The sequence below is a fragment of the Nothobranchius furzeri genome, chromosome 5, assembly GCF_043380555.1.
Source record: "Nothobranchius furzeri strain GRZ-AD chromosome 5, NfurGRZ-RIMD1, whole genome shotgun sequence".
In the NCBI taxonomy this organism is placed as follows: Eukaryota; Metazoa; Chordata; class Actinopteri; order Cyprinodontiformes; family Nothobranchiidae; genus Nothobranchius; species Nothobranchius furzeri.
Genome location: NC_091745.1, coordinates 59,916,830 through 59,941,406, shown reverse-complemented (window position 1 = coordinate 59,941,406; position 24,577 = coordinate 59,916,830). Strand labels below are relative to the sequence as shown.

Genomic DNA, 24,577 nt, shown 5'->3' with positions numbered 1-24,577 from the left:
CATTAATCTCCAAGAACAAAGTAAGGAACCTTGGTGTTATCTTTGACCAGGACATGTCATTCAAATCCCAGGTTACACAGGTTTGCAGGATTTTCTTTTTCCACCTTCGGAATATTGCTAAGATTAGAAACATCCTTTCCAGGAGTGATGCTGAAAAACTAGTTCATGCATTTATTACATCAAGACTGGATTACTGTAATTCATTACTCTCAGGAAGTCCACAGAATGTAGTTAAAAGTCTTCAGCTTGTCCAAAATGCTGCAGCTAGAGTTCTGATGAGAATTAAAAAGAGAGATCATATCTCTCCTGTCTTAGCTTCCCTACATTGGCTACCTGTTAAATTCAGAATAGATTTTAAGATCATTCTTCTCACATATAAAGGTCTTAATAATCAAGCTCAATCATACATCAGTGATCTGATTGTTCCATATGTTCCTAACCGAGCACTTCGCTCTCAGACTGCAGGTTTACTGGTGGTTCCCAGAATATCTAAAATTAGGATGGGAGGCAGATCTTTTAGTTATCAGGCTCCTCTCCTGTGGAACCAGCTCCCAGCTTTAGTCCATGAGGCAGACACTTTGTCTACTTTTAAGAATAGGCTTAAAACATTTTTATTTGATAGGGCCTATGGTTAAAATCTGATGTTAGCCTAAATCTGGACAAGTGGGGAGTAGAGGGAGGTGGAGTGTACAGTCGGTAAAGACGGCTCTCCCTTGCCCGGACTCCAACATGCCTCCATCTAAATAGGATAGATTATCCAGAGTTATCTCTGTAGTTATGCTGCTATAGGCTTAGACTGCTGGAGGATACACTGACCACTTTTCACACTCTGCTACTTTCTTCTACAATCTGCTCTTTAACTGTATTATTTTCTGCAATTTCAGCTGTTAAATTTATTTTCTCTCTAAGTGTTTTTCTCCCCAGAAGAAGCTACAATGATGCTCTGCTGAGCTGTGGTGGCCTCATGGAGGGGGCCATCGTCTAGCACATTGCTGCTAACCACTTAAACATTCTCCCTCTCCTGATAACTTTTTGCTTTCCTTGACGTTGGATGTGCTACTACTAGTTTATCCATTTAATTATAGATCCACTAGGATAAATACAATAAAGTTTATCTCTCACCAAATAGAATATTTACTAAGAAATCACAATGTAACCATAGAAACATTTCTTTGTCTTTGTCTGTGTGTGTTTCTGCTCTGTCTTCTCGATCCCCAGTGAGTCATGGAGGATGGCTGCTTATACTGAGCCAGGATTCTCTGGAGGTTTCTTCCTGTTAAAAGGGAGTTTTCCTCTCCACTGTCGCTTTATGTTTACTTAGTATGAGGATTGCTGTAAAGTCACTGACACTAGTCAGTGACTTGATGCAATTTGCTGGGCTCCTTATATAGGAAACATTATTTCTGATCGGCTTAATGAACTGACCTGGATTGGAATGTTTATTATGTGAAGTGCCTTGAGACGACTCTTGTCGTGATTTGGCGCAATATAAATAAACTTGAATTGAATTGAAGGTACCAGAACCAAACACTTAAGGTTATGAAAGTTCATCCAGGATTTTATTTCCTCCAGCCGAGTTTGTGTTATAGCTGTCCTTCTGGGTCAGGGGCAGATCCACCAGAACAGGCAGATCCAAACAGTACCAAGTATCATGCCCTGTATAACCGCAGGTAAGGTCTGAACCACTCCAGGTCCACCAACACGGGTCTCCAAACCAGATCATTAAGACCCAACCTCTGACTGAACACACAAACATGAAGATCTGGGTTTTATTTAAACAGAAAAGTTTTATTTCATCAGAATTCTCAGTTCTGATCAGCCCGTCTACAGCTGCTGGTACACAGAAATTAAGGTGCTTCAGTAAAAAATAAGTTGAACCAAAAATGATTTGAAGTTCTGAGTCTCAGGAGGGCGAAACGGGTCTCTGTGGTTCTGATCCGTCAGAACCAGTCAGTGGGTTTGAGTGTTTGGAAGAGCTAGGAGAAATTCTAACAGATCAGTCAAATCAGAACCTCATTAAAGTTCTGCTGTGAAACCAAACCTCCAGATTACATACATTTAGTTAATAATATAAATTAAAGTATTTTTAGCAGATTTAACTTCCTTTTTATGTTTCTTTACTTTTTTCTGAGTGAATTTTAACCCAAAATGTTCTGACTCTAGAATTTAGAATCCGATTTAGATTTTATAAACAGACCAGAGACCAGGCTCATGGCACGGTTCTGTTCAGACCCAGTAGAACCAGATCTCCGTCAGGTTCCTGCTGAGGTGAGGAGGTCCGTTTGTGAATCCGTTTAGTGTTTCTTGGTCCGTTTGGATGCTGATGAGAACTTCAGGCCCAGAAAGTCTCTCAGCCTCTTCCTCACATCCTTAAAGTCCCCCTGCTCCCGTGGCATCTCAGTGCCACTCACCGAACAGCTCGGACCTTCGCCACTGGCTTTGTCAGATGTTGGAGCGACCAGGAGTGAAGCAGGAAGTTCTGCTCCTAAGGTTTCCTTCAACTTCTTCAGGAAACTTTGCTGCAGCTTCTCCAACTCTTCGCTCTGCCAACAGGGAAAACAACTGAGTAACAGAACCAAAATCAGATCAGAACCTTCTTCTGAACCATCTGATTAGATCATCTGAACTACAAACCTAATCCAGAACCCATGACACAGTCCCGGTCCTTCAGGACCACCAACCGGCTTGTTTTGCATGTTTCTCTGCTCCAACATTCCAGACTGTCCTAAAGCCCAACCGAAGACCCATTTCATCTCACCAGGCATGTAGGATCAGAGGGACATCAGAACCAGGCAGGAAGGTGGACCTCCAGGACCACAACTGCTGTAAAGCGGTTCTGGTTGATTTACTCTCGCCTTTGGTCCTGGTACCAGAACCATTAATCTCTGAGCCAGAATTGTGTCAATAGAACAGAACCTGTTTGAACTGGACCTTTGTGGTACCAGCAGCTGGTCTCAAAGACTCGAGCTGGTTATGGGTGGTAGAACCAGGACTTTAGCTCTAACAAGGTGGTTCTCAGAGACTCTGGTCCAGGTCTGTGATGGACCTGTTCACGCCTTTAGAACTCCAGAGAGTCGTACCTGTGAGGAGTCCAGAAACAGAGTCCAGAGGTCGGAGACGAGCTGAGCGGCGGTCTGGTACGGAGGGGGGCGATGGTGGGTCAGGCGTTCTGATATCAGAACCACATCAGACCAAAGATCCAACTGAAACAAGAGAGGAGACTTCAGCCTGTCTGAGGAAACCCAGGTGGACCAGGGGACAACCCAAAACGAGTTAAAGATCTGACCTCTGAGAAGCGACGGCAGCCTTCGACCTTCAGGTGCAGCAGGAGCGTCTCACACCTCTGAAACACAACAGGACAGACAGAAAGAGTTTGGATCAGTGGGACGGGATCAGAAAGTTCCATTGAGTCTCGGATCTTACCCTCTGGTCCAGCGGGCTCAGACCGGTACCCTGAAGACTTTTTGGTCTGTCAGAACTGTACGGGTCTGACGGATCCGACAAGTCCTGACATAACGAACAGATCCACTCTGACCTGCAAGTCACAAACAGAGTCTGACCTCAGACCAGCTGGGTGTTTAATCCCACCAGCACCAACAATCCAGACTGGGAATAATAAAACCCACTGGTCGCTGCTGGACCCTGATCACATTTAGATTTTAGTCCAGCTCCAGATCATTTTGGTGACTTCTCCTTCTTTACCTGGAAGGTCCTTCATCTGCAGCTGCATCAGAGGCTGGAGGTGGTTTCTTACCAAATGTCAGGTCCAACTGGAGGGACATGACAGTCCACGTGGTACCCACGTCCGCACATCGAGCAGATTTTGGACGCACTGGGAGACAAACACGCAGAGCAGGAAAGGACCTCGACGGACATCGGAGAGTCAGAAGACCCAGACTTTGTGAAGTCTTCAGTGACGTCAGAGTCTTCGTCTGAGACGTTGGAGACGTGGGGCTGGAACACAGCAGGGCAGTAAGCATGAGGAGGTTCCTCAGGATTTATGAAACACCATCAATGATCAAGTTCTCCTTTACCTCCTTCAGGTGGATTATATTGTCATCGTCTCCCAGGACCACCTCGAAGCTTGGCAGGAGACGTGTACGGTCTGTAAGAGACACGGGTAGTCTCATCAGAGACACTCTGGGCTGCATGTGGGCTAGGACGAAGGCTCGCTGTCGGGTCTGTAGGCTCTGTGGGGCTTCGGTGTCACGGTCAGACATTTCAGAGATGTTCAGCTTCAGATCAGCTGCTTTAGTGAAAGGGAAGCTTAGCTCATCCTCTGAAGACACGGGTGGAAACAGTCCAACCCTGTCTTCGTCTGGTGTATTGGTGGCTGGTTGGACCTCAGTGAACAGCCGCCCTGCAGGGCGGGTTTCTTCAGGAGTGATGATCTCATCTACAGATGAAATGGGAGAATAAGGTTTCATCTCCTCCGATTCACTTGTGGCCCACTCAAACTCGCCTGCCTCCGGCCTTTCTGAAGGTTTTGTCTCCTCGGGGTTGATGGTGGTGAGACGGTCCTCTGAAGAAACGGGTGAAAAGGGTTCTCCATGAGGTTGGATGTCTTCAGACTCCTTCAAAATGAAACACTCCTCTGCGGGGTTGGATTCTTCTGGATCCTTGGAGAAGAGCTCATCCTCTGATGAAATGGGAGAAAACAGTCCACCGTAGAGCTGGGTGTCTCCAGGATGGACGGAGGGTTTTACCTCATGATCTTCAGGAGGAGATTTCTCCTCTGCAGGGTTGGTAAACTCTGAGGTTGGTTGGATGTCAGGTGTTACAGGTGAAGAGACATCTTCCTCTATTCTGGTTTCTCCCGACTCAGCCGTCCCTGGTTTGGACACAGAGGTAGTCTTGTCCAAGGAAAGATCCTGGTGCTGGTCGTTGAAGTGAGAAGGACTAGAAGCTGGGTTCTGATCCAAGAGCAGCTGATGGTCGGAAGCAGCACATCTGCTGTGTGTGGATCTCTTCTGGTCTGTGACCAAAATCGGTGTCTGGGTCTGTGGCACTGCTGCAAGGAAGAATGCACCTCCCGATGGGGGGAGTGTGGAGTCGGTCCCAACTGTGGAGGAGGATGAAGGTGGTGCAGCAGTCTGGGGGGCAGGAAGGTGTAGTTGTTGGGTGTCTTTCTGCATGACATTAGATGGAACTGCTTGAGTGGGTAAGATGAACTCGGGACGATTGACATTCACCCATTGAACAATTGACTGAGACAAGTTGGGATGGTCTTTTTGGACAGAAGCAGAGCTGGTGGAAATGGTGGTGTGGGAGGACACATGATGACCAACCTGAGTAGAGGCTGAAGGTGTTCGTGATGATGATGAAGCCTTGTGGTTTTGACGGCGGACGGAGGAGGCTATAGGGCCAGCGCTCGAGGAGGACCTGAGGGATACGGTGGGGACAATGTCCCACATCCCAGGGGTGAACCATCTTCTGCAGAGCGGTTCTGATTCAGACATCAGCTGGGACTTGCTCAGAATGTTGATCCGAATGGAGTCAGAACCACTGGTAGTTGATGCACGGAATGGTGGGGGCTCAGAAGCAGGAGGGACACAGGACAAAGGAGAAACCTGTAGGGAGGAGGACACGAACAGCGGGGGAGGGGGGTTCTGGTTGTCCAAGAACTGGTGCAGGAGCCTGTAGTTGGTGGGAGCTATGACAAGAGGAGGACCCAATGGCTCTGACGTGGACTGTGAACGTGAACCAATGAGACAGGTGGGGACAGGGTCAAGGACATTTGAAGAACTGAAGCTGGAACTGAGTGGAACCACAAAGGTCAGAGAGGAGGAAGACGGACAAACAGAGCTGACTAAAGCGTTGGGTGTTATGGAGACATGACTTTTGGAGGGAGGAGGACAGGTCGAGGACGGAGGAAGACGAACCTGAGAAGAGAGGGAACCTGATGATGAAGGCTCAGCAGATGCAGGAAGAGACTTGGCACCAGAGGACTTCCCAGTCCTGGTAGAAGGTCCGGGTGGGGGACTGGGACACACGAGGGGGGGAACTAAATCTGATAAGGACAGCAAAGGAGGACGTTGCTGGTTGGAGGCAGCTTCCCTACTGGTCCCAGTTTGAGGTATGATCTTACTGGAGAATGTTAACAGGTTGGAGGAGTCTAATGATGAGGAGGTTGTGAGTGACACTGGGCATGAAGCAGGACCACTAATACCATTACTGGTTTTACTGGTGGAGGTGAGGAGCTGATTGATGAAGGAGGACTTGAGGGGCTGACTGATGGAGGAGGAGGTGAGGGGCTGACTGGTGGGGGAGGAGGTGAGGGGCTGACTGATGGAGGAGGAGGTGAGGGGCTGACTGATGGAGGAGGACGTGAGGGGCTGAATGATGGAGGAGGAGGTGAGGGGCTGACTGATGGAAGTGGAGGGGGACGTGAGGGGCTGACTGATGGAGGAGGACGTGAGGGGCTGACTGATGGAAGTGGAGGAGGAGGTGAGGGGCTGACTGATGGAGGAGGACGTGAGGGGCTGACTGATGGAGGAGGACGTGAGGGGCTGACTGATGGAGGAGGAGGTGAGGGGCTGAATGATGGAGGAGGACGTGAGGGGCTGACTGATGGAGGAGGAGGTGAGGGGCTGACTGATGGAGGAGGAGGTGAGGGGCTGAATGATGGAGGAGGACGTGAGGGGCTGAATGATGGAGGAGGAGGTGAGGGGCTGAATGTTGGAGGAGGACGTGAGGGGCTGACTGATGGAGGAGGAGGTGAGGGGCTGACTGATGGAGGAGGAGGTGAGGGGCTGAATGATGGAGGAGGACGTGAGGGGCTGAATGATGGAGGAGGAGGTGAGGGGCTGACTGATGGAAGTGGAGGAGGACGTGAGGGGCTGAATGATGGAGGAGGAGGTGAGGGGCTGAATGATGGAGGAGGAGGTGAGGGGCTGACTGATGGAGGAGGAGGTGAGGGGCTGAATGTTGGAGGAGGACGTGAGGGGCTGAATGATGGAGGAGGTGAGGGGCTGACTGGTGGGGGAGGAGGTGGAGGAGGCAGGATGAGGTTCTACACTCTCTTTGAACTCCTTGGACACGCAGAAGGGGACCCACGACAGGAGAAGTTTACCTGTGAACACAAACAGAGACGATCATTCCTTCATTCCTCTTCCTGTCTGAGAAGGAGAAGAAGAAACAATCTTTAATATAGCGCCTCTCAATATAAGAACAAAAATTTCTAATAAAAATTATTTAAAAGCATCATAACAAAAAAAAGTAAAAATTGTGAATAAACAATGCGAGGAAAGGGAAAAACCGTGCTGAGGTCACTGGGGTGGTCAAAAAGCTCCTCGGTACCAAGGCTCTGGACGTTGTAGGGTTGAGTGTGCTGACGCGGCTCTGCCGTTTCTTATGAACATCGGGGGAAGTTCCACTGGATTAACAGACCGGGGTGGTAGTCCTCCATTTTAAAAGGGAGACCACCCACCTGGTAAGGTCATTTGACGGCTTCTGGAGAGGAGGGTTTGTCAGAAAGTCGAACCTCAGATTCAGGAGAACTATGTGGTTTTCGTGCTGGCCGTGGAACACTGGACCAGCTCTATACCCTTAGGGGACTCCTGGAGTGTGCGCAAGAGTTCGCCCAACCAATCTACATGTGTTTGTGGATTTGGAGAAGGCGTTTGACTGCGTGCCTCGGGGGGCCCTGTGCGGGTTACTCCAGGAGTATGGGGTACCAGGCCCTCTGATCCGGCTGTTAGGTCCCTGTATGACTGGTGTCAGAGCTTGGCCCGCCTTGCCAGCTGTCAGTCAAGCTCGTTCCCAGTGAGAGTTGGACTCCACCAAGGCTTTGTCACCGATTCTGTTCATAACTTTTATGGACAGGATCTCTAGGTGCAGCCAAGGTGTGGAGGGCATCCGTTTGGGTGGCCTGAGGATCAAATCTCTACTTTTTGCAGATGATTTGGTCCTGCTGGCTTCATCAGAACGTCGTGGTAAAGAGAGCTGGCAAATCTCTCAATTTACCGATTGATATACGTTCCTACCCTCATCCATGGTCACGAGCTTTGGGTAGTGACTGAAAGAACGAGATCACGGACACAAGCGGCTGAAATGTGTTTTCTCAGCAGGGTGGCTGGGCTCTCCCTTAGAGATAGGGTGAGAAGCTTGGTCATCTAGGAGGAGCTCGGAGTAGACCTGCTGTTCCTCCACATCGAGAAGAGCCAGTTGAGGTGGCTCGGGCATCTAGTTAGGATGCCTCCTGGACGCCTCCCTGGTGAGGTTTTCTGGGCACATCCAACTGGGAGAATGCCTAAAGAAAGACCCAAGACACGGTGGAGGGACTATGTAAAAACAGCAAGGTCGAACATCAGGAGAGACATTAGCTAGTGTGTGTGTGTGTGTGTGTGTGTGTGGTGTGTGTGTGTGTGTGTGTGTGTGTGTGTGTGTGTGTGTGTGTGTGTGTGTGTGTGTGTGTGTGTGGTGTGTGTGTGTGTGTGTGTGTGTGTGTGAGGAGGGAGGAGACACTAAAACAAAACAAGAGACGACAGGTGAAACAAAACAAAGAATAAGGAAACGATCACCTCACCAAACCTAATCATGCTCTCCACCGTCTGCCTGTCTGTGGTGACCTTCAGGTAAACCATGTTTGAAGGAGGAGACAAGTCCTGATCCTTCAGATCCTTCACCTGAGACGTAACCTTAGGACAACAAACACGTAGAAAACAAAGTCTTAAATAACCCACGTCCACCAGAACCCACAGGTTCTGTGAGCTTAAGTCTGAGCTATGGAAGGACTTTCTAAAGGCTGTTTCAAAAATCAACAACACTACTTTACCACAAAGCGGAGGTGGCTACAGGGAGTCTGTAGTCGATCGTTAGTGGTCAGCCAGCGGTGGTAATGCGGCACGATTGTGTGTTTTTCACAAAAGATTACGCAATGGCAGTATAAAGGGGGTGTGAGGGTGGTCACAGACTTCCTCTTAGCTTAAACCTAACTTGCTTTTATCGTGACTGAGTCCACGCTCCTTACGTTTTTTTTGGTGAGCCGCTTCAGCCTCGCTCCAGGTTGCCTTCTCAGCTGATTCTGTTTTCAAAAGTGAAGCAGTCTCTCCATGTTTACTAGCAAGGCTCTCTACACATGATCATCAAAGGCATGATCTTCTTTAAGAAGTACGGTGCAGAGATGGCGCAATACTCTCACCCCACCATGCCGCCACGGCGCATTCAAAAGACACGCCATGGTGTTACTATTACCCCAATATGCCGCCACGGTGTGTCTTTGGAAAGTAGCTTACAGGTTGGAGGCCACATTCACCTCTGACCTTCTGGTTTAGATGGTTACTTAGCAGGATGTGTGATGAACACGAGGTGAGGATCCTACCTGTTCTACGCAGCGAAGCACAACCAGCAGGTCTCTGGAGTTCTGGGCTTTGTCTGCAGCTTCCCTCACTGACCTGTGACCCTCCTGCAGCTCCTTCACCTTCAGCATCCTCCCTTTGATCATCTCACGCTCCAAATCGTAGATCGTCTGTTCAGACAGACAAACATGAATCAGCTTGAACAGGAAGTATTTTATTTTGGCGGGTTTAATTTTAGTTTAGTCACTCAGGAGCTCAGACACACACAGAGACCATACAAACGTCTGCTTGTCCAGAACCAGCAGGATAAAACAGTAATGAGTCAGTTAGTGAAGCTCCAGGAAAAGCGCAGACCTCCCTGGACCTGCTGGTGCTGGTCAGATACGTTTGTCTCCTTCAGGTTGGGTTTTGGTCGTTTGGCTTAAAATGTTTCCGATTGGGGACGTCATTTATCTGCTGCCTCAAACAGAAAAGTTTACCTGGATCTCCCTGGTTAAACGTTCCAGTCTGGCTTTCAGGAGCTCAGACAGAGATCTGAAGACCTCCTGCAGAGAATTTGTCAGGTGGAGCTCGGACCGAGCCAGAACCTTCAACCTGCAACACATCAGCAAAGAAGCCAGCCCAGGTTATTTCTGACAGGATTATGATTTTCAGATTAATTTCATCCTGATTAAAATATGTTTAGTGTTTTGGTTCCAGCGAACCCAAACCTGGCTCCTATCATCCTTTCAACACTTTCTGATACTTCTAGTCCTTCAAACTCCTCTGAGGTTCTGCTTCTGATCCTAAGTGATGAAGGTTCTTTAGTTCTAGTGGCGTCGGGTTCAGAACAGTGTTGGTACCTCATCTCCATGTCCTGCAGACTCTTTCTCGACGCCTCCATCTGAGCTCTGATTGGCTGCATGCAGGCGTCCAGCTTCTTCCTCAGACCGTCCACCGCTTCGTTGGCGAAGCTGAACCTGACGGAGGCGGAACAAAGGAGTGTTCTCTAAACGCGTCGCTGCGTGATACCAGCAGAAATCTAGAACGAACCCAGGTTCCCATGAGACAGTGGGCATTACAATGTATGCCTATCTGACAACACAAGTTCATTAGACAGGCATACGCTGTCAGATCGTCACAAACTTTTTAAGCTGTATGACACGCTGATGGAATCATTTTACCAGTCAGATCATCATACGCTGTATGCTGAACTGACGGCTCCTCTGAGCATAGCGGAGGTTTAGATGAATGCACGTGCACGCACATAAACTGCACGTATGCTGCTCTGATATGCATGGTGCTCTGCCAGAACAATGGCTTGGATGGAGACAAAGTCACTTTGGCGTTTAACAGCAACAGACGATGAAATAAGGTCCTCGGACATGCTGGAATTGTGCACCTGTGGTTCTTATGGGCCAACAGCTGACAGTCTCTACATGTGAGGTGGTTACAGGTGAAACAGAAGAGTCTGAGAGGCTCCGGCGGGTGGAGTTTGCAGAACTTGATGGGAGGACGGAAACGGTCATCTGAGGATGGAAATAAAAACAAAAGTTAGAATCCTGCAGACTGACAGCAAAACCAGAATCTGAAGAGAAAACAAACTAACTCATGATTTTATTTTACGAATGAGATCAGAGAGTCTGATCCAGCCTTTACATCTGAGGCCATTTTAGTATCAACAACAATTTAAAACACAGAAACCTGAGTCCGTCCTCTCAGATTCTAGAAGAACCCAGAGGTTCTGGCCCAACCCGGAGCTGTAACCTCACCATTGCAAGGCTGGTTCAGGAGTCTGTGGGATCGGGTAAGCGTAACTCTACGATGAGCCGTCACACAGTCGCCACACAGAGCCTCGTAACAGTCCAGACACCAATGTCTGGCTAGATTCCCATCACAGTTACTGCACTGAGGAGGAAAACAGGAGAAGAGTTAGGAAATGCCCTTCGGAGGAGCCGATTCCTTTAATTAGACCGGAGCTGCCTCAAGCTGCTGATGATTTAGATTTGAGGTGGTCACGCTGACCTGACCTGACTCAGCTGATCTGTAGACAAGGCCTTTACCTGCTGATTCAGGAGATCTCCTCGCTCTTCTATAGTCTCCATGTGGACCAGAGATGTCATCTCCTGAAAATCCAACAGAGTTCATCACTTCAGACTGATGACATCACCACACTTATGAAACTGTCCACATCAGAACCAATTTGCTGCATCAGAAGCAGGAAAATGCAGCTGAATGAGGCAAGCATCCTCCTTTGATCCAGCTTGATGAGCAAATCTACTCCTCCTCACACATCATCAACATTATTTAGGAAAAACAGTTGTGAGAATCCTGCTCCAATGATGGCTCAGAACTGTTATCACAAGAACTATACATCCTGGGTAGAGGCCGACCGATATGGTATTTTTTTAGGGCCAGTGCAGATTTTTAAAGGATTTTGTTGCAGATGGCCGATATCTAAAGCTGATTATTAAGGCCGATATATCCATCCATCCATTTTCTGAACCCACTTGTCCACGTAGGGTCGCGGGGGTGGCTGGTGCCTATCTCCAGCGGTCAATAGGCAATCAGGCGGGGTACACCCTGGACAGAGAGCCAGTCCATTGCAGGGCAAAACAGAGTCACAAAGGACAAACAATCATGCACACACACACACACCTAAGGACAATTTAGACAGACCAATCAACCTAACAGTCATGTTTTTGGACTGTGGGAGGAAGCCGGAGTACCCGGAGAGAACCCACGCATGCACAGGGAGAACATGCAAACTCCATGCGGAAAGATCCCAGACCGGGAAGCGAACCCAGGACCTTCTTGCTGCAAGGCAACAGCTCTAACCACTGCGCAGCCAAAGCCTATATAAATAAAGTATATATATATATATATATATATATATATATATATATATATATATATATATATATATATATATATATATATATATATATACATACTTTATTTATATAGCTCAATTCATACAATAAATGCAACTCAAAGTGCTTTACAAATAAAAATGACCCCACATACACGTTTTTTGCTGCCGATCACCGATACCGATATCAAAGAATGCTGATCACCGATACCGATCACCGATACCGATCACGTTCATTGGCCAGAAATTTTCTACAACATTATAATGAGTGCTACAAACTACATAATCTGGGAATAAAGGAAATGTAACCTAATCTAAAATGGTCTGTATGACCCCCAAATTCCTCTACCTCCGCTCCGCTCCGGTCCGCCCCCGCCTTCTGCAGCCACTCGCTTCCGAACTCAATTTTTACTGGTACCCGCTCTACAACGGCTCCGCTCCGGTGCGGAGACCTGAGGGGGGCAAACAAGCATGCGCGGGATTTTCGAGATCTTGCGATACAGTCCGAGCAATAAACGCGGAAGTTAGATCCAAACACCCGTTGTGTGGGAGAAACATCGGCATGAGCTGTTTAATCTGCCCATCATTTGTGTTGAGAGATCAGCAGTGTTTGGATCAACAAAGTGTGACTACTTTGATCGTAGAAACTGTATTTATGGCTTACTTTTGTGCATTTAAACTTCAGCCGCCATTGATAGTTGTTAAAAGTTGTTAAACCTGTGCATATGAAACAAAAAACGCCTTTTGTTTATCGATTTATTGTGAAAAACGGAAATTGTGCTCGCTCCTTTTCCTGTTGGGCCGTTGTGATTTCTGTCCATTTACTGCGGAGGTGCTCCGGCGTCCGGCGAAAATAGGATCGATTCTATTTTTGCCGGACGCCGGAACAGAGGGCGGCGCACGGCGCCGCACTGCTGGAGCACGGCCGCAGTAGTGGAATTGCTCTGATTGACTACAACGGGACCGATTTTGCTCCGGCGTTCGTGTCGGAGCGGAGCACAGCGGAGCGGAGCGGAGGTAGTGGAATTTGGGGGTTAGGGTTGTCACGGTGTGAAAATTTAACCTCGCGGTTATTGTGACCAAAATGACCACGGTTTTCGGTATTATCGCGGTATTTTCTTTAAACATGCTACATTTTCACACAATTAAATAAACCCTGTATATCAGGAAAATATTGTCCTCAGTTTGTGTGTAAATTTTGCCTAAAATGTGTTATTTTGTAATTAAGCTGTTTATTTGTTTACATTTTCCCCTTCAGTCTTTAAAATAGCAATATTTGCCCATAACTTCTTATTTTATGTCTGTTTGATGTCATCATTTTAAAAATATTAGATCAGATGATACTCAGTACTCAAGTAGCCTTCTAATCAGATACTTTTTTACCCTTACTTGAGCAATCCGTATATCAGGAAAATATTGTCCTCGGTTTGTGTCCTTCCAGTGAGCTTTGCAGATGTGGGAAAATGTCATCAGGCAGTAATCATTGTTAAATTCATAATTATTCTCGGAGAGAGACCAACTCTTATCTGCCCCTGGGAGCCCCGTAATGCATAGCGTCATTTCAACATGGAGGTGTCCGTGACACTGTTTATATGCAGGTAGCGGCGCTGCGGCTGCTTTATATAGCGACTCGTTGCATTCTCCCTCATCCCAAATCCTCGGATCACACATTTTGGCTAAAACGCTAACGTTAACTTGCCTTGTGTTGACTGTAGAGTTGTGGGTGATGGTCACGCAGATGTCATGAGATTTGAAGCGTTGCTGCCTTTCACAAACACTTTTTCTGCTCGTGCTGCAAACAGGATAGCCGTCCGTCTTCCATAAACTCCCTCGGCATTCTTCAAATATCTAAAAGATGCCTGTACTTCCGACTTTGTCTTCTTTGAGGGATAATAAATGTCCTCCTGAGCGCTGCCGTCTCCTCCTTTGACCATTATTTCAGCTTTAGCTTCAAGAAAGTTTTGTTGTAAACAAAGCGTGTATGTGCCGCCGGCAAACTTCAGCCGATGATACGGTGGCTGGTAAGGGTCACCGCGCCTACACCGCAGCCACGGTAAACCCACCAAGATAATATAGTTTTTTAAAAACAAGACGGTTATTATTGTCAACTTTTTTTCTTTTTTTTTTTTTTACCGGGGTTTAGCGCTACACTGGTTACCGTGACAACCCTACCTGATCGGTTTGCTCTGATCTATTTTGAAAATTCCGATCAAAACCGATAGGGGCGCTATCGGCCGATTACGATCAAATGCCGATCCATCGGTGCATCCCTAATTCCCACCCCTCCCCATAAATATAACAGCAATATGGCAATATTACAGTACCACCATCACACTCATCGTCTGACACACACACACACACACACACACACACACACACACACACACACACACACTTAAGGACAAAAGATAAAAATGGAGCACACTGGGCTGAGTTGAGATGAGCCAGACAAGTTAAGGAAACGCCAACTGGGGAGCCATCTGCCCCAACAGCAGCAGACCCAGGGGAGGGAGGGCGGAGACCCCCCCATCTCCACCCAGGCACACCTGGAAAGCACCCAGGCCCCCACAGCCAACCACCACCACCCATTTTAGCAGCACATTAATTGTGAAAGACAACTGAACACTCACTGTGTGTAATTTAAAATTAATAAGTATAAACATCTCTTAATATTCATTAAACTTCAAATGTAAAAACAAACAAAAAACAAACAAACACTGAGTTGGGTTCCTTCCTTCAGTCTAGTAGTGGCAGCAATTGGCCACATAGGTGCCTGATTTTTTTCTTTTATTGGCTTTTTAAAATCATTTTGACCCATTACTGATATAGAAAAGATTGAATACGTCGGCCTCTCCTACTGGGTGTTGCTGCCTGCATGGAAGCATGACAGCATGGCTATAGTACCTCCAAGAAGCACGATTGTATCGTTTCCTCCTCCCAAACTCCGAGGCCCAAGCAGAATCTCTGTCCACCACTGCCTTTGCAGGAATGCATGCTTTTGTTGGTCAGCATAAACGCAGAGATCACCACACACACACACACGCACACGCACACGCACACCAAAGCTAGGATTCTTTAGTGCCAGTGTGCTCGGGTAGTTGGTGTGTTTGCTCAACAAAGGCAAGAGGTCCAGGGGGTTCAAGCAGGAAGATAATGTGATGCAGAACTTCTTAGATGTTTTCTTCTTAGATGAAGCATCATTACTGGGATCCCCTCAAGAAATCACATCACTCCTGTTCTTAAAAACCTACACTGGTTGCCAATAGAAACCAGGATCATTACAAGATCCTACTACTTACATTTAAATCTGTACATAGCACGGCTCCACTTTATCTATGTAATTTACTAACTATTGCTACCACTTCCCGATCTCTTAGATCCTCATCTGCACTTCATCTGGTTCAACCTCGAGCTCGCCTTACCACCATGGGGAGCAGAGCTTTCAGTTGCTCTGCTCCACGGCTCTGGAACTCACTTCCCTCTGCCATTAGAAATACGGACTCTTTTCCATTATTCAAGGCACACCTCAAAACCCACTTATTCAAACAAGTTTATTCCTTTTAGGCCTAGACTTTAGAATTGTTTCAAATTTTTATGTGTCTTGTTTGTTCTTATTGCCCTATCTAACCTCTGTTGTTTTTTGTTTTTATCTTTGTAAGGTGACTTTGGGTTTGAGAAAGGCGCCCTCAAATAAAATGTATTATTATATAGTTTTATTATAGATGTTCAGTAAAGCTAAACAACATGAATCGTTTCATGGGTCATCAGGAGATTTCAGAGCCTATTAGGAGAAAATACTCCTAAATAAATGCGTGGGAGTGTGGCTGACGCACCAGTCATTTCAGGAGCATAATGATGAGAACTAATGAGACGTCAAATCAGCCTAGAACTGTTTAAATGGACGATTATGAGACGCTGGACTCGCTGCGGATCTCAGCCTCGCCACTAGGGGTCACTGTTATAAAACTCGCCGCTAGGCAGCAGAGATAACGGAAGTAAAACAACTTTAAGTAGCAGCATCTTTCATTTCTGATATCTGCAGTTTCATAGCCTGTCGGGTTTCGATCAGAACGGTGTCACACCTGGTCAGAGTCAGCTGTGGTATCGGAACCGAACCAAAACGCCCCGTGATTTTTATCTTGAGAGGCGCTATTGAAAAGATCTCCTTCTTCTTCATCAAAAACCCAGTCAGGCGGACAGGAAATGAGGTTTTAACTGTGAAAAAGTTATTGTCAAACAGCTGATGACCTTAAACACAAAAATTTATACTCATGTCACACTGATAGCAACAGAAGCGGAAGATGTTCGGGTTGTAAATTATTTTATCTCAGGTGATTCGTTAGCTACACCCGCCTGTCCTGCTCGGAACCACCCCTCCCCTCCCTTCTCCCCCTGATAGCGGACTTACTTTGTCGTTTACGGTTCTGGTTCCGGACTCCTCTCGCTCCATTCGCGGTGTGTGTAACTCCGTAGCATAAACTGTACTTCTTTCCGCTCAAGGCTGAGAGCGCATGCGCAGACCCCAATAGGGTATGATCGGAATTGGTCGGGTCTAGGATGTCGTCACTTTTAGCTAGCAACTCTTTTTATTTATTAGGGTTCCAAGCCCAAAGGGCAGGGAACCCTATTGTTTTTCTACGGATTTTTCATTATTATTTATTATTTATTATTATTTATTATTATTCTTCTCCGCTAAAAGTATATGGGCGCAAGAGCCTGAAATTGCCAGGGAAAATCTGACATGGCAGTCTGATAGAAAATCCTGACCGCTACTCAGATTCGAAAATTTGGTCCCCGCGTCACCTAGGTGGCGCTATTGCGGAGGTCAACACGTTTCAGCTACTAGCTCCCAAACCGTAGGTCCTACAGTCAAAAACTTTATATGTACATGATCCTTGGATGATTCCCCATCTTTTTTGTATTGGCCACGCCCATTTCCGCCTAACTAGATTTTTTGCTAGATCGCAAAAAATGCAAAACTTAGTTTTAATCACCTATTCGTCATTTTTCGTCGAATCAACTTCAAACTTCGTACATATGATCTATGGACTAAGACAGGGACGAAATTTTGATTTCAGAAGTGGGGGGGACACAGCAGGCTTGTGCGGATTTGGGGTGGGGGTGTTATGTAAAGACCCTTTGACACGTCACATGCCCATCTCAATAATTTTTCCATCCTCAATATATATATATATATATATATATCAAAGTTAAAAAATGTACAACTCTATTATCATTAATATTTATTATCATTATTGAAGTGCAGTTTTGGCTGTTGACAATGGATAGGCCATTGTATTTATTGTTTTGGGTCTTTTTTTATTGTTTTTGGTGCAACATTTTCTAACAGGGAGTGAGATTCTTTTTTTTATTTAATTTTTGTTTGTTATTTTTATTCATTTAGAAGTTCTGGTTCTGGACATTTCAATGTTAAATGAAGGTTTATTTGTTGCATTTTAAAGGGTGTACTTGCATTATTATGATATATTAACATTATATTAGTGGTTATTTTGGTCTAGATAATGTTGACAATGATATCGTTTATCATCAACAATTTGTTGGACAAAATATCATCCAGCAAAATGTGTTACTTTCCCAGGCCTAGTCAAAAGTATAAAAAGTATTTATACATAAACGGTCCCTCCTGAGATCTGGCCGTTATTTCATTTGCTGTGTTAGAGGACATGCTGAACTAATGTTTTACACATGATCATCACCCTAACATTTGTCACAATGATCAATTTTATGTCTATCGTATCTTCATTATTTCAACCTCACCTGTGAGCCTCCAGCCTCTGCTCCATCTCCTCCAGGCTCTCGTCCTCCATCTCCTACAGCCTCTCCTGCTGTACCTTCACCGGTCTCTCCTCCTGCATCTCTGTCAGTCACCTGAAAAAAGATGCATGAACTATAAACAGTGGGAGATTTTGGAATGGAACAAACAGAAATATTTACAGGATGGTTCTAGTATGATTCACAATTATTATTAATATAATGTGTAAATTATTCATTACCAATTTGAGTGTATAAAAACATATTAAGTATGTTTTTTCCCTTAAACGTGTTTAAACAGTTGTTGCATTTCAACACACAAAAAATAAATGGAAAAATAAGATAAATCTAATGAAAAGTGTACATCTTTGACATTAAGCTTAAAAAAATCTGTTGACGATGATGATACTGTTCATTTTTCAGAGCTTTTTAATGTGAACATATACATTGCAATAGATAAGTTTACAATAAAGTTAAATGATAAAAGTTTTGAAGTTACACTTCTACTACTCCTAGTAATAATAATCATGATAATAGTAATAATAATAATAAATAATAATAATTATAATAATACGAATAAATTGTGTCTGAGGAGTCAGTTATGTGGAGGAGATGAGTTTGTAAAAGTTAGTTTTGAGTATGTTTGTGAAGGAGGAGGTGAGTCTGAGCTTAATGCAGCGGTGTCACATGTTCCAACTTACGTTTTGACTTTGAAAGAAGTCTCTTATATCCACTTTCGTTTCTTGACATGCTGCCGCCTGGCTGTGCATAACTACCAAAGACTCACAAATGAACACTTATTCAAATGTTATGTAGTGGAAGCTGAGCTGAGCTCTGATATTACACAGCGTCTAGTTGACGATGTGACTCAGTACCGGTGTTCCCTAGCGGCTCCAAACTAGCAAAACAACGTGAGCACGTTCTGACTGTTTACAACTTGAGTGACAGCAGCAACAGCCAATAATACGTTAGCAAGTATCAGCAGAGCCAATAGATTAGCTTTTGGGTGGGTCTAATAGGAAACCGGTTTCCGTTTCGGTCCTAGTGCTCAATTAAATCCATTTAATGGAGCGTAACATTGTTTTTGGACGGAAAAAAGTGAAGGGGACCGAAACTGCCTTTTGAAAAAGTGGGGGGGACATGTCCCACCCGTCCCCCCCCCAAATTACGTCCCAGGACTAAGATAAGTTGTTGTGATGCAGAAAAACGCAGAAATATTGAAAATTGGGCTAATGACACCATGTCAAAATCAGTGCGCTAGCTAGCACATGTGCTAATTGATGATATCTTCACCATATCTCAAGATAAAGTGATGAGACTCTAGACCCTTATGAAGTATGAGCGGTAAGCCCTACCTTCCCCATTTTGTTTGGATTCACCAAAAGGGGGCGCTAAAGAGTCAAAAAGTTAGTTTGAGCTAAACGGCTTGATGGATTTCCACAGAACTTGGCACATATGTTAATCATTGGACCCTTAAGCTATATTTTGAAAATGATTAAAAAGTGGGCGTGGCTTATAGGCTTTAAAAATTTTTGCCCTTTAACTGATGAAAAATACATATTCTATACAGAAAGTTACAAATCATATCAGTCATAGTGACATCTACAATCACAGAAAAAAGTTTGAAGTTTGTCCAATAGTTGGCGCTGTTGTACCCCAAAAATGTTTTTGGCATGTTTCTCCTCAATATTTTAGTAAACAAGCAAATGGTCTCATCCAGTATGTTCATTGACTCAGTCAAATTAAGATGAGTATTTTAAAAAATGTTTTAAACTTATGCTAATTAGTAGAAATTTGCATAGTAAGTCAAACATACTTTCGTTAACTCCTCCCGGCCGTCAAACCCAATCACATCACAACTTTGCCTGACAAGAGAGGAGGAGCGGCTGACCAAACGATCTGAAGGGATTTTGGATAATTTTCTTACTTTTTTAAATATGAATTTTTTAAATATTTTTTTGGGAATGAAAAAGTTTTTTTAGCATAACTTCAAAATATTTGGATATTTTTCAAAGCTGTTCATAACAGTCAAACCTAAGGTCAATTCAAGTGTATGTCTTAATTTTCACCTTGATTAAACAATAGGGGGCGCTATAAATAGCAATACATTATACTGCTGACCTGGTTAAATGGATCTGCACGAAACTTAGTGGTTGTCATCATTGTAGAGTCTTAAGACTACATTATCAATATGGTAATGATTGATCAATGTGGGCGTGGTTTATGATCATTTAAAATTTCAAATTTGAAAAATTTCCTAAAAATCATTATTTTCATGTAAGAAGCTACGTTTTCCAGATTATGTTAACTGGATAGCCATGAGCTTAGATATTGAAAACCGCAGCTCCACGAAGATGTTTGCGCTTTAAATTTACAAAAATAAATTTTTAGGCTAGCAATTGTAGCGCAAATTCTGTTTTCACAATCTTCTTGACATTTGCCATAAAGTTCACTCTTAGGTGGTTTATGAAACAAAAAAAATGTCATCTTGATTTGAGCTCCCCCTTGTGTTTAATTATAGGACATATTTTTGTCTACAGCAACTAACGCAAATATTATTTTATTGTAGGTACAATTTTACATTTATGACCCCAACAAAAATATAAAAAGAATTCTCACATCACAGAGGCAATCTCGGAATATTTTGAGATTTTTGTACGAAAGCATTGATTTTTAATGAATTTTTTACTTTTTGCCAGTTTTTTGTATAGTTGGACAAAAAGTAACTAATTTTTGTAAGAACGTTTTTTTTAGGTACAAAGTAAATATAACACATTTATAACATTCCACATGTGCCTATGGTGATCTGAGATTTTTCTATAAATTTTAGAAAGTAGCACTATTTTTTTATGAATATTTTAATTTTGACTGTGACCCTTACAGTTATATTTACTGATTTTTCTTCAAAAAAGCTTTGAGTCTACTGATTTAAAAACAACATCATATTATTCCACATGTCAACACTGCCATGTGAGAATATTTTGGTAATTTTATGATGAGTTATGTATTTTTCATGATTTTTTGAAACATTTGGTCAGTAAGTCACAAAATGAAACTCATTGTTTTTGTTGAAAATCAATTAAATCTAAAGACATTATCAAGTATTTATGTTGTTTGTAATAATCTGTTGATGTATAGATTATTGTTTGATAATCGCACTCATTAAATCTTCACGTTCTTTACTAAGGAATCAGTGGAATTCCATTGTAATCACGATTGAGAAGTCAGCCATGCCTCTGAAAGATGTGTATAGGCTTTGCAGGTTTAATGACGTATCCTGAGTGTTACTTTCATTGCGCCGGTTGAAGGGAGCTGACGGGACGCCGGCGGGAGAACGTGTTTTTGGGGCGGGACCGCGTGAGGACCGGCGAAGTTGAGGGCGGGGCGGGTGGGCGACTGGCGCTGGGGGCTTGGAACCCGTTGATAACTGCTTGCAGTTCTAGTTTATTTTTATTTTTTTCCCTCAAACTTTATTTCCAACTTGCAGCAGAATTACAAAGAGGATAAACAAGCAAAAACAAATTAGTGACATGACATATAACATGAATTAACGGTAGGTGCCAGGGGTTTGTTGACATACAGAACCTGATATTTGCCAATTTTGGTTGAAATAAATAAAAGAAGAAAGAGAAAAGAATAACGATACATGTTTAAAGTTGTCCAGGTCAGAGCAAAGTCATTATGATATTATAATCAGAACATATTTTCAGCGTCTTTACAGCTTTAATATTTTGTGAGGTAGATAATGTGTGCAAGTATAACTTCGTTTTTGAAAATGCAGAATAAAGGTTGGGTTTTCAGCACTTTGCATTTATGAACATAAAATTTAGCCAAAAGTAAAAACAAATTAACTATTAAAAAAAGCAGGTTCATATTTTTTTTTCATATTTTGTACATCCAAACAGCACATTTTTATATTGAAGTTGGAAGGAAGGCAGAATTTTTTCTTCCACAAAAAAAAAAAAACAGGAAGCCTTCCATAGTTCTTGAGTAAGTGTGCATGGCCAAAATAAGTGAGGAACAGTCTCTGGGTCCGAGTTGCAAAAGGTACAGGCTGTATCAATGTCTTTCTTGTATCTAGTCAGGAAGGATTCAGCAGGATAACGCCGATGGATGATCTTATATGATATTTCTTTCAATAAGAACCTGTTTGGAAGTGTCCACGTTTTTTTCCAGTCAGTATCAGGGTACATGCTGTTCCAATGTGCAACCACAAAAGAGATACGGACACAGCCCATTTGAAATAAATTACGAATACTTCTGTTCTTGTTGCGGAAGTCAGTTAAACACAATTTCCCCACAGGTGTATCCAATGGATCCAGAGAAAAAAATTGAGTTGTATGCACATGTAACTCTTCTTCTGCGAGCTCCCGCTGTCTACTTCAGTGTGTTGTGTTTTTTAACTCCAAGCAGTTTCCTATAGAAGCGCTTGTTGACTCTGGTTGTGAGCAGTCCTTGTTGGACCCGGACTTAGTAAAGAGATGGAAGATCCCAACCATTCGGCTCCCTACTCCGCTCTCTATGTCTTCCTTGGACGACCGGAACCTGTCAACCATTACTCACCAGACCATCCCGTTGCAGTTTCGAGTGTCAGGTAACCACACGGAGGCTTTGGCTTTTTATGTGTTTCCCTCTCCTCAGTCACCTCTGGTCCTGGGACACTCCTGGCTCTCCCTCCATAACCTCCACGTGAACTGGGAGACTAACAGAGTTGAGAAATGGAGCTCCAGATGCTCACAGACCTGCCTCCGCTCAGCCTCACCCATTCTCCACAGCCCCGCCGCTCCTCCAGCAGAAAGGACAGACCTGTCGTCTGTGCCACCGGTCTACCACAACCTCAGCCTAGTCTTCAGCAAGGATTGGGCATCATCTCTCCCCCCACACAGGCCATTCGATTGCAGCATAGACCTGCTGCCAGGGGCTCCTCTTCCCTCCAGCCGCCTTTACCACCTCTCTAAACTAGAGAGAGAGCATGGAGAGCTACATTCAGGAGTCTCTGGCCGCCGGCCTCATCAGACCATCCTCATCACCCCTAGGAGTGGGTTTCTTCTTCGTTCCGAAGAAGGAAGGAGCACTCAGACCCTGTGTTGATTACAGGGGCCTGAACCAGATTACTGTTAAGAACAAATACTCGCTGCCTCTACTAACATCTACTTTTGAGCCCATTCAGGATGCCAGCATCTTCAGTCGCCTGGATCTCCGGAACGCTTACCATCTGGTTCGAATTCATCAGGGAGACGAATGACCGCGTTTAAGACTCCCATCGGACATGTCGAATACTTGGTGATGACCTTTGGTTTAACTAATGCACCAGCCATGTTCCAGTCCCTAGTGAACTCTGTTTTAGGAGACTTTCTAAATAAGTTTGTGACTGTTTATTTAGATGATATTTTGATTTTTTTCTAACTCCTTAGAGCAACATGTAAGACACGTTAGGGCCGTGTTACAGCACCTCCTGGAGAACCGCTTATATGTAAAGGTGGAGAAATGTGTGTTCCACGTCCCCAAGGTAAAGTTCCTTGGTTTTATCTTTGAGAGCGGGAGGCTAAGGGCAGACCCTGAGAAGGTCAGTGCAGTCACTGAGTGGCCCATTCCAACTTCTCGAAAGTAGTTACAAAGGTTCCTGGGCGTCACCAACATTTACAGGAGGTTTATAAGGAACTACAGCCAGACCGCCGCCCCGCTGACAAACCTGACCTCTTTTAATCGCCCTTTTGTTTGGTCGTCAGAAGCTGAGGCTGTCTTCCAGACCTTAAAGAGGAAGTTCACTAACACCCCTGTGCTCCACAGACCTGATCTGCAACGCCAGTTCACCCTCGAAGTAGACGCTTCCGACATCGGCGTCGGCGCTGTACTCTCTCAGGTATCTCCCACGGATAATAAACTTCCCCCCTGTGCCTTTTTCTCTCGCCATTTAACTCCCGCAGAGAGCAGATATGACCTGGGTTACCGAGAGCTGCTGGCTGTAAAGCTAGCTATTGAGGAGTGAAGACACTGGCTGGAGGGGGCAGAAACACCGTTCGTCATCTGGACTGACCACAAGAATCTGGTTTACCTGAGAGAAGCTAAGAGGCTTAATCCATGACAGTACAGGTGGTCTCTCTTCTCATCATGTTTCAATTTCCAGATTTCTTACCGCCCTGGGTCTAAAAACAAAACCAGACGCCCTCTCCAGGTTGTACGCTCCGGATCAAGAGGTTGAGCCCTCCACCATTCTCCCCCCAGCATGTGTGGTGGGAGAAGTCACGTGGGAGATACGGGATCAGGTGCTGGAGGCTCTTAAAACTAACCCAGGTCCAGGTAAGGGTCTGCCTGGACGGCTTTGGCAAGGTCATCCATTGGGCACACACCAACAGGTTTTCCCTGCACCCAGGTGCAGGTCGCACTGTTGCCCTATTGAAACGGACTTTCTGGTGGCCTGATATGTAGAAGGACTACATCTCGGCGTGCCACAGATGTGCCCAACAGAAGGGGGACCATCGGTCTCCGGCAGGCACTGCTGGACTGACCATAGGGCATAGCGGGCAACTGCCCGCTGGGCCGACCCTTTCATCTTTTATGGGCCGGTGTCTGTTTTTTTTTTTTCCTGGCCTCTAGTTGTTGCAGACAACTTGTCCGCGCCGCCCCACGCGACGCCTCGTAAAAGTTGGTGGAT

General features: G+C 44.9%; 1 protein-coding gene across 1 annotated transcript; it reads right to left on the bottom strand.

Annotated features, from left to right (window-relative positions):
- Positions 1-1,767: 1,767 nt before the first annotated feature.
- trim33l (tripartite motif containing 33, like) lies at positions 1,768-19,758 on the bottom strand. The gene is made up of 16 exons (XM_070551929.1): positions 18,624-19,758; positions 17,929-18,039; positions 11,342-11,404; positions 11,051-11,186; positions 10,681-10,807; positions 10,142-10,258; positions 9,779-9,893; positions 9,323-9,469; positions 8,528-8,639; positions 5,289-7,072; positions 4,035-5,129; positions 3,755-3,954; positions 3,424-3,535; positions 3,287-3,343; positions 3,081-3,203; positions 1,768-2,543 (listed from the first exon to the last, which is right to left on the bottom strand). The coding sequence occupies exons 1-16, from the start codon at positions 18,690-18,692 to the stop codon at positions 2,295-2,297; spliced, it is 4,617 nt and encodes a 1,538-aa protein (XP_070408030.1). The 5' UTR covers positions 18,693-19,758; the 3' UTR covers positions 1,768-2,294.
- Positions 19,759-24,577: the final 4,819 nt, after the last annotated feature.